This window comes from Orycteropus afer, unplaced genomic scaffold (genome assembly GCF_000298275.1).
Source record: "Orycteropus afer afer isolate SDZICR_OR568_19922 unplaced genomic scaffold, OryAfe1.0 scaffold00006, whole genome shotgun sequence".
NCBI classification, from domain to species: Eukaryota; Metazoa; Chordata; class Mammalia; order Tubulidentata; family Orycteropodidae; genus Orycteropus; species Orycteropus afer.
In genome coordinates, this window is record NW_006921593.1 from 1,737,316 (window position 1) to 1,747,414 (window position 10,099).

The window sequence follows — 10,099 nt, forward strand, 5'->3', positions numbered from 1 at the left end:
AAGTTCAAAGTGCCAAGCTCTAGGGGCTGGGTGAAAGCTCCTCAACCTTGGGCTCCAGCTGTGCCTCCTGCTCCTGGCCCATTGGAGCTAGAGGCATTTCTTCAAACAGCTGCTGGCTGCTGAGGCTGAGAAACCCCAAGGTTGACAAGTAAAAAGGCACAGTCCGATGTTACCAGACCACACGGCAGGCCCTCAAGCCCACTGTAAGTCCCAAGGTCGGCAGAGCATAGCAGGCTGCTGAGCAATGACACGGCTACATACAGGATCCAAGCATGCCAAAGCTCTTGCTTATATACAGGTAGCAGACCACATACCCAAAGGCAGCTAGCTACTCAGCTGCTCACGGTAGATTTCACCATGGAGTTGATTACCAGTCTCATCATGGGGAATAGTCCATCCAGCTGCCCAGCCACTCAACCAGGCTTAGCCAAGTTGACACAAAAACTTAACTACCACACTTAGTTTGATTCAAGATGGAGTTTTACTTTACCTCTGAAGTCACCCTAGTCAGTCATGTCAGTATCTCAGGGTTTTTTTTTTTTTCAAATGAGGTTCACTATACAAAGCTTAGAGATGGAGACTTAAGCTTTCTGGGCATCCCTGGGGCAAACTTCCTTACTCCCAGTGGCCAGGACCTGGGGGAAGGCAGGCAGCCTTATTGGGGGGAACATGGGGGAAGTTCCTTGCTCAGTGGCAGCTACCCCAGAGCAGGCCCCAGCCTTCCAGAGGCCTCCCTACTCCATCCACAAAGGCACCCATCTCAGAGCTGGACACTTGGCCGGAAGAAATTCTCCACCTTCAGCTCCAGGCCCACTATTGTCCAAATCAGGGAGGAAGCAGAGCTAAGACCACCACCCTACCACCACTCGACCTCATGCCTTAGCACCTGGACACCCTAGCTTTCCACCTGCCACCCCTAGGAACAGGGGGGGGCTAGAAATTCTCTCCCCTCGCCACCCTTCCAACCTAGAGTTGGATGAGTTGTCCCCAGAGAGACAAGACCCTTTGCTAGCCTAGAAGCCAGACGCACCCCACTTTTGCCTCAAGCTTTTATCTTTATAGTCTCCCTAGAGACATCAGGTCCCAGTTTACAATTGGCCTTGGGAAAGGAAGGCCTATGCCAGGAAGGTGTGCTGCCTAGAGCCAGGAAGGCTAGTATAGACAGGTAGCCTGACAAGGTACAGAGGGGCTTGTTGGATTGTGTATTTCAGCCCATGGCAGACATTCCCAAACCCCCAGCCCGATTAGCATTCACTACACCACATTCTAGAGGTTGCTCTTTTATTTGGAATCAGACACAGGGCACATCTCAGGGTGGGAAACAGCTCGTCGCCTCCTGGCCAGACCCAGGATGACAGCGGCCAGAGTCAAGGTCACCACCACAACCAGGCCCACACCTAGTGCCATGGAGCTCTGAGCAGCAGACGCCCACTCCTCCATACCACGGTCACCAGCCTTTCCCAGGAAGATCAGTGGCCCCACGGTGACATCTGCTTCTTCTGCCACTGTGAGAGGAAGATGACATCTGAGGGTTACCTTAGCCAACAACCCCTCCACCTGCTTCCTGCTCCAGGAATCAGCTTAGAAGTTATACATGCTCTCCATAACAGAGAGGCTGAGCCGGGAGGTTGATGTCTTAGGCACATTGGTTTTTCCTTCACCTCCCAGTTATGTTTCAGTAGAACCCTAGGATTAGGCCAGAGTTGCCCTGTCTGAAGCTGGTATGGGGGCTTGGAGCCCCTCCCACTTAGCCCTAAGTTTTCTGGGAGGATGCCTGAAGCCCCAAGCCCCCAGAGTGAGCAGCCCAAATAAGACCAAGTGACAAGCAGCAGGTGGCCCTCAATGGAGTGAGCAAGAGCCCTGTGCCCATCCTAAGACGTACCATGCCTGCGTTTGCGGGAAGTGGACTTCTGCCGCTGGCTCGTTGACAGCTTGCCTGTGGGGGGCAGCCTCCTGGAACCACCTAGCACGCCACAGTCACCGTTGTTACAGCAGCCACAGATGTCATCAGTGCCCTCCACTGGGGACCAGCTGCGAAAGAAAGGAAGGGCTTGTCAGTTTTGTTGCAGGAAAGTCCACTAGTGACTAGAGAAACGGACACAAGAGGCGATTGGTTGGTTTCTATACCAGTCACATAGCATCTGATCTTACCTGTTGGAAGACTTGCTGAAGGAACAGGCTTTGTTTAGTTGGTCTGGGACTTGGTTGGCCGGAGCAACCTTCAGATGACAGGTGATAAAGATCTAGAAGTAACAGCTGTTACTAGGGCTAGGCCAGTGACTCGAGCCAAGCCAGTTCTTACATAACCCTGAACCCTATGAGGATGCATGCACCCCATTTTAGAGATTCAGCACTAGAGGCTCAAAGGTTAACTTGCCCAAGATCATAGACCAAGTAGCAAATCTGATGCTAGGTTGGAACCCATGAGCTTTAGCTCTTCAGTCTTCCCTGAACTTGTCTACTTAGCACGCCTGACTCCGGGCCCCATTAAATGAGAACCTCAGGGATGGTGCTGGGGAAAGAGAACATTGTTAAAATTTTATCAGGGCTCCTGACTGCCACCAAACTAGTTGAGAAATCCCTTTTCAGGAGATGTGATCTTTTTTTTCAGCTGAGGAACAGGGCAAGTCACTTCTGTGACTCAAAGTCCCTAGGCACCATAGGGGTCTCTTCAAGTGGCTTCTGTGGAATTCTCATTTCAGACTTGGAGTCAGCTCTCTGGCTGTTGCCTTAGGCAAGCTTCCTTGATCTTCTTCATCAGGTATGCACCTCCTTTACGTTGAGCAGCTGTCAAGTGACCCTACACACAACAGAACACTGCCTGATCCTGTACCATCCCATGAGCGGTTGCAGATCAGACTGTTGAGATCTACAGGGTTTTCTTTGGCTCATTTTCAGACAGGTCACCAGGCTTTTCTTCTTAGTCTTACTCTGGAAGTTCCATTGAAACCTGTTCAGCATCACACCAAGACACAAGCCACCAAGACACAAGCCTCCAACACCAGAGGGAGGCTGGCTATGCATGGCCTCCAGTGACAGGCAATCACATCTAGTGCTGCTGCGCGGACAGGAAGAATTCTGCCACCGAACCCTCAACGCCCCTATCTTCCCTGTAGGAATCTCCTGTGTCGATCTGTCCATGACCTGTGAACCAGAAGATGACCCTAGGCCGTACTCTGGCCTGAGCCACCACCTCTGGGAAATGTTAACTTGACCACTCTTGGTTAGTATTAAGGGAAACACACAGACACACCCACCCACCCTCCAGAAAGCACTTGCATAACCTGCTGGGAGCCAACAGCTCCAAACCCAGTTGAGCTGTCAATTATCCTGCAAGATCATGGTCATCTCCTTGTCCCAGAGGAGCTGGTACCCAATTCTACCACACCAGGTGGGCCCTGGTTCAATTGTTTGAAGCATCCCCAGGTCAGCGTCCCCCCTTCATATATACCTCGCTGCCCAACTCTCCAAAGGAACGGAGCCGCCTCATAGCCAAAGCCTCCTGCAGAGCCACAAGACTTGGCTGCTACCTAGTGGCTGCTTGTATCAGCAGGAAAATCATTTTTAAAAAATTGATGCCGCTTAGGTTATTTGGTTCTTTTAACAGGCCAGGGTGTACCTCTGGCCTCCGTAAGTCTTCCTCTGCACTTCTATAGCTGCCCCACTGAGGACAGGTTTCCTGGTTCTTTAGCATTCCTATTGCAGGAAGGGAAACTGCTTTTGTCTTTAGCTTCCTCCCAGTATGGTCTCCTGGTGTTACCTGGAGCCTACCAGGGAAGCTCCCCCTCTAGCTATTGTGTATTAAGGTTGGTTCCTTCTATCTTGTGTGGTGGGTCACAGTCTACCAAACCATCCTTTCCACTGATGAGTCTTCCTGGAGCTCAGGCTACCTCCTGAGATCCACACTATCCTCTAGTCTGTTACCCATGTTCCCAGAGATGCAAATGCTAGCTAGGTTTTAACCCACAATGGCCACCACCAGTATTAGACTTTCCTCCATTCTCCACCCCACTGGACCACCTCTGAAGTCAACCTTGACTCCCTACCCCAAACAGGGGCCTTTATTCTTGTATCATGTCACAGACTAGATCTAGGGACCAGGGCCCTTTCTCTCTATCTGTTCTCCTTTATCCTGTATCTCCAACTCAGGATCTGCTATCAAAGTTCCAGGCCATCTCACTGGTCTCTTTGACCCCTGCCCCTCTGTCTAGCCACCCCTCTATGAATTATGTCTATTCTCACACCAAGTCTACTACGGGACGTGACGCAGCATCAGCATGGTCTACTCTCCACATCGCTGACCCCCTCATGCTACCCAATAACATGAGCCTCTGGTCCAGTGGTTCGCAAGCCCAGCTGCTTGTTGGGTCACCAACAAGCTTCAGTGGCTTTGGGTGCATTTCCAAGTCAAACAGACTGATGGATAATGCAGTCCAGCGTTACTGGTGTAATCTAGATGGAAGGTATGTACTTGCTGCAAAATTCTTTCCATTTATGTTTGCAGATTCACATTAAAAAAAAAAGGGGGATGCCAGACCCCACATCTCAATTAAGACAGGATTATATGCAAACACAGTTTTTGACTTCCCAGGTGATTAGTGTAGAGCCAGAGGTGGGAAGCCACTTTAATCACTCCTTCCTGACCAGCTACTCTGAACTTAATACCCATGTAACGTAACGAGCTACATTTGTTTTTACTTGTAAGATTCTACCAGCCTTTTCAGGTTAGAGGTCAGTCCTTCCCCAATCATCAGAAGCAATCCTCTTCTAGCTTCCTTCCTTCCTTCCTGCCTCCCCTCCATCATCCTCCTTGGTCATGCACTTGGGCTTTCTAGCTCAGTGGTTCTCAGGGTGTGGCCCTCAGACCAGCATCAGTATCACCCAAGAGCTTGTTATGGATGTAAGTGCTCAGCCCACTCCAGACAGACTGAATCAGAAATCCTAGGGATGGGGTCAGCAGTGTACTCCACAAGTCCTCCAGGAGATGCTAATGCACTCAAGTGTGAGAACATAGGTCTAGCCCCACCAAGTTCCAGAAGCTAGCCTGTTAAAAAAATAAAGCCTTCATATTTTTTTTGTCCTCCAAGACAACCTCCAGGAAGGCTGACACCTACTTTTTTGTCAAGTCCTTCACACAAAGCCTTCCTCTTCAGGGTTCTGGCCCCACTGACCTCAGTAAGGATGAGGTTCATGGTTGTAGGCTCTCATCTTATTTGAGCTGTCATGTCAACTAATCCTCCTGGACTCCCCCTTTGTCTAGCTTACTCTACCCCTATGAGCCCCTGACTCCTTCTCTCCCCCCATCCTTCATGAGGTGTTTTAATCCTATCTCTGAGCATTGCCCGTGCTTCAAAGACTTTGCATAAGGCCATGGCTTTATCTACTTGGAAAGTTAGGACAGAGAGCTAGTGAATGACAGCAGGAAAAGCTATTACCGTGTTTCTGGAGTCGTTAGCAAAGTGGAACACATCCAGTGTGAACTGGAGAGTATCTGGCCCGGGTCTGGGGGTCCTGAATACAGAGGAGGAGTCGGAGAGACCATCCATGAGACAACTGCAGAGGACAAGAAGGGTGTTAGAGGCTACAGGAAGGAGCCGTGGGGCCATCCCTGCTAAGGTTTCCCTGGAAAGGCAGCCCAACCCTCACCCGTGAAAGTCCACGATGGTGTGATGAGGGGAAGTGGTCCTGGCTGGTGTCGGGGTGGCCACACAGTGGTCCACAAACAGTCGCAGTGGCATATGGCTGCCTGTGTGAACCTCCGCCTGAAGGTGGGCTGTGTCTCCCAGCTGGAAGGTGGGGGTCCTCTTCTCAGCACTCCAGTCCTCTGGAAGGCAGTCAGGGTCAAAGATGCCAGGAGTTTTCCCTGCCAGACTCTCCCCAGCCCCAGCCCTCCTTACTTACCCTCCATCAGGCGCAGAGAGAAAGCCAGCTTCTCCTGTGAGTGCACCGTGGTCCTGAAGGGCACCCAGGTGGGCAGGACTGCCTGGCTGCTCACGTTGCCCTGCCTGGGAAAGGGCAACAGCTGCTGCTCACAGCTGCCCCAGGGCTCAGCCCAGCTGGGCCCACATGGGGCCGTCTCATTTCCACCCCACTGCAGAGTCCTCAGCTGTGACCAAGCCAGACAGTCTAAGTCATGCCCTTGACCTTCCAAAACTCCACTTCATCTGCAATAGATTCAATCCTGGGTCCACCCAGCCCTCCTGTAAAGGCATCTGGGCTGCCACATGGAGACTGCTACATCTAAGGGTAGGAGTTTGGTTTCTCCACCCAAATCTACTCCTTGTTGACTATCCCTGGAGGCTTGGGGGGGTGAGGTGGGGGGGAGTCAGGGTCTGAGGCAGCAGTCCCTGATCTGCACCCCTCAGGATTCTGTGGCTTCTACTAAAAAAAAAAAAAAAAAAAAAAAAAACACCAACCAAACTTGCTGCCAACTGAGTCGATTCCAACTCATAGTGACCCCCCTTTGGGTTTCCAAGGTGGTAAATCTCTATGGAAGTAGATTGCCCAGTCTGCCTTCCATGGAGTGTCTGGTGGGTTTGAGCCAACAACCTTCTGGTTAGCAGTCAAATGCCTTAGGCACTGCACCACCAAACCCCTCTGTGGCTTCTACTGAGAGGTAGTCAAACCTCTGATGCATTTCAGAGGATCCAGTTGGACCCAATCAGCGCCCCCTCCCACCCGGGGCTGAGGGCCTCAGACACATGGTGTCTCCCAGCTGGGCTGCCAGGTGTTGCACGTCAGCTGGCAGTCAGGTCTGAGGGGCCTATGAGCCAGGGCTGTGTTAGGTCCCGTCCTTCACTGACCTGGGATAGTGGCACTCGATGGGGACCTCAGCATGGTTAGTCCTCAGGATGGACAGGTTCCCTACAGGGCGGGGGCTGTGGAGCAGGTAGGTGCTGTACACCAGGGCATCCTCCGTCACCTGAAGGCCAAAGAGTTAATGAGCCCAGGTCACGTGCCAAGAGTGCACCTGACCCAGGCTCTGGAATCAGATCAGCAACACTGACCTGGATGAGAGCCTGGTTAAGGTACCATCTTGCCTCTCAGGTTCTTCACCTCTGAATGGTGATCCCACCAGAATGTCTGTCGACTAAGTGCTAGATGACTAGCCATATTGGGACATGGCCCCCCCCCACACACACCCCTCACCAACACAGGTTCCTAAATTCAGGGGAGGCCGAGGGCCAAGAATGAGAAGCTGGTAGTGAAGTTGCACAAGGCAGAAAGCACAGGCAATCTATACCCTGAATAGTGCTGCACCTGGGGCCCAGGGGGCTGCCTGGCTCTGCCCTGAGTAACTCAATTTTCAGGGGAGAGGGTCTTGGTTCTCTACTAGCAAATGCCCCAGACAGAACCAGCTGCTTCGTTTATTTTTTGTGAAAACTCACTGCCATAGAGTTGAGGCTAAGTCCCAGCAACCCTTTCGGACAGAGCAGAACTGGCCCATAGGGTTTCTGAGGCTGTCTTTATAGAAGCAAACTGTCATCTTTCTTCTGCAGAGCAGCTCGTGAGTTCGAACCACTGACCTTTTGGTTAGCAACCAATTATTGTAACCACTGCACCACCAGAACTCCTCCTGGATTCATAAATCCTCAGGGGAAATCAGAGTAGGGGTGCCCCTTCTGGCCCAGAGTACAGTGCTGCCTCTGGACCCCACCTCATCACCCCAGTTCAGGCAGCTAGAAGCCCCCTGGCCCTTGCCCCGGCTTCAGGCCTCAGCAGCTCCACCCCTCCCCCCACAAGTGAAATCTGCCCTAGTCCCATCTGTCTGCATTTCACAGCCCATCGCTATCACCCCTGCCTCCCATGACTCCCACCCAGGCCAGTCTTGAGGAGGGCCCCCCGAGCCTCACCTGCACACTGCTGCCACACTCGTGCAGGCCAACCTCAAACCTGACCACGTCGGCACCGTCCTCGGAGGCCAGGGGCTTACAGCGCTCAGGGCCCAGGGTGAGGTCTGAAGGCCTGACAAGCTTCCCGGTGCCAAAGAGGTTCTTGCTGACAGTGACCACCAGCTGGGCCTCCAGGCACTCCACCCGCACAGGTGGCGAGGATGACGCGGGGCCACGGGCTGCTCTCTGAAGCAGCCAGAGAGGGTGGGGGTAGCACAGCTCTGTGCTACCCCAGAGCAGAAAGCAGAGGAGGAACCCGTAGCCCAGCCCCATAGTGCCTGCAGAGCACGTCAGCTGGGTCCAGACCACTACCGCCCAGTGTCTTATACCCCCAGGATGACAGCGCCCACCTGCCTCCCCTCCCTAGCCCGTGGTCCCTGGTCCAGCAGAATGTTTCTCACCTGAGAGCTTGTCAGACCTGCGGCATCTCAGCCCACACCCAGCTTCTGATTGGAATCTGCAGATTCGCCATCTCCAAGTGATTTGTGTTACCACCTAATTGTTGAAGTGCCTGGTCAACCGTGGCTTCTGACCCCTTCTCTATGCCACCCCATGTGTCCAGCTTTTTGCTGGCCCTAGTCTCAGGAGGCTCACAGCCCAATAGGGAGCCAAGAACTGTTACATGTCCATAGGAGAGACCAGGAAAAAGGCCTAGATTAAAGGGTAGGGAGAATTTGATTAGAGAGGGCAGGGGGCACATTCCAAGGGGGGTGAATGGGAAGAGCCATCAATTAAGAGATAAGAGGAATTGCGTGGGTAGAGTGAAGTGGAAGGGGAGATGGATTCAGACAGCTGTGTGATCAGAGGCGTGGAAAGGGGAAGTCATTGGTCAGGTTTCAGGGGGTGAGACCCAGGAGCTCAGAGGTTCTGAAGTATCAGGTGTGGGGGGGAGGCTCAGGTGGCAGTGTAGGAGGCTGGGGAGGTGGGCGGGAGGATCAGGAAGGTTCTGGGCTGAGATGTTCCACTTTGCCTTTTGGGCTACGGAGGCCATGGAAAGAGGGTTGAAGCAGATGAATGATCTGGTCAGCTCTGGCTGGGAAGAGGGGGGACTGGTGACAAGAGTCAGGAGGCTGCTGCCCTAGTCCTGACAGGAAGTGGTGGAGGCCCGACAGACTCGGGGTTTGCCAATGGCCTGCTGTGCGCTGGGCCTGGGTGAAGCTCCTTGAGCTCCGCTCTTCTGACTTGATCCACATGGGTAAGGTGGGGGACAGCCAGCAGAGAGAGCCAGGTGAAAGCACAGACTCTAAGCCCACCCCAGTGGCCCATCCCATGGAAACCCTTCCTGCCTGACAGGCCCAGAAGGAGGGAGCCAGCTGAAACTGTGGCATTGGGACAGCTAGCTGGGGACACTGTACCCTAGGAGTGGGGCCTGCTTAGGGAAGGGGCACCTATTTGATCGTTACCTTCAGCTGTGTCTGCTGGTTGTACTGGGGTTAGGGTGGGATGGGCTGGGGAACAGAGGGCATGGTCTCCCTGAAGTCTCATATCTGTCACCTCTTCCTCCCTGCCATGAACTAATCTCCCTTAGAGGGCTTCAGGGGGAGAAAAATGATGTGGAGAAATCAGTGAGGGTGGGTATGAGTGATTTCAAGGGGTGAACATTTATGATGGGGTGAGACTGGATAAGATGGGAGAGAGGCCGTAGCACAGGTGCTGGAGGTGAACATGTGAAGGAGGGGCAGGTGTTCCCCATTTTAGGAAAGAGGATAGGCCTCCTAGACACCTCCTACGACCTAAAGGCACCCCAAACCCAACCCAGACTCTAGGGTATTTTGCATTTTTTGGGAAGTGCTGCCCCCTGGTGGCCAAAATGCATTAACCGCGTGGCCACCACCAAAAACCAAACTCACTGGCATCCTAGTCGGATCCACTCACAGTGACCCCCCCTTATCATTACTGAAGTATATTACCCAACCTTCCTTCCGAGGAGTGGCTGGTGGGTTTGAACCGCCACCCTTCTGGTTAGCAGTCAAATGCCGTAGGCACTGCACCACCAGTCCAGAACATTTTCCTTAGAATTCCTTAGAGCCCAAATACTGATTCTAAATGCTATTTTTCCCCTCTAAAAACAGGATCTAGGGTTCCTTAGAGAAATGGCTGGTTCCGGGGCCAGGAAAGTACAAAGTGAACTTGGGACATCTTGTTATGCCAAAAAAAAAAAAAAAAAGTGATGGGGACATGTGAAAATAATTCAGGAACCGCCTTGA

At 52.7% G+C, this 10,099-nt stretch overlaps 1 protein-coding gene across 1 annotated transcript; it reads right to left on the reverse strand.

Moving 5' to 3' along the window:
- Window positions 1-1,281: 1,281 nt before the first annotated feature.
- Window positions 1,282-8,165, reverse strand: ZP3 (zona pellucida glycoprotein 3). Its single transcript, XM_007940188.1, has 8 exons — window positions 7,854-8,165; window positions 6,804-6,922; window positions 5,902-6,005; window positions 5,647-5,824; window positions 5,436-5,553; window positions 2,152-2,243; window positions 1,883-2,031; window positions 1,282-1,505 (listed from the first exon to the last, which is right to left on the reverse strand). Exons 1-8 carry the CDS (start codon window positions 8,163-8,165, stop codon window positions 1,282-1,284), a joined length of 1,296 nt encoding a protein of 431 aa, XP_007938379.1.
- Window positions 8,166-10,099: the final 1,934 nt, after the last annotated feature.

Excerpts from the sequence above, each read along its gene's own strand:
- ZP3 (XM_007940188.1), bottom strand. The coding sequence starts at position 8,165 with ATGGGGCTGGGCTACGGGTTCCTCCTCTGCTTTCTGCTCTGGGGTAGC. Across the intron at positions 6,923-7,853 it reads AGTGTGGCAGCAGTGTGCAG|GTGACGGAGGATGCCCTGGT; the intron begins GTGAGGCTCGGG and ends TTTGGCCTTCAG. Across the intron at positions 5,554-5,646 it reads ACCATCGTGGACTTTCACGG|TTGTCTCATGGATGGTCTCT; the intron begins GTGAGGGTTGGG and ends TGTCCTCTGCAG.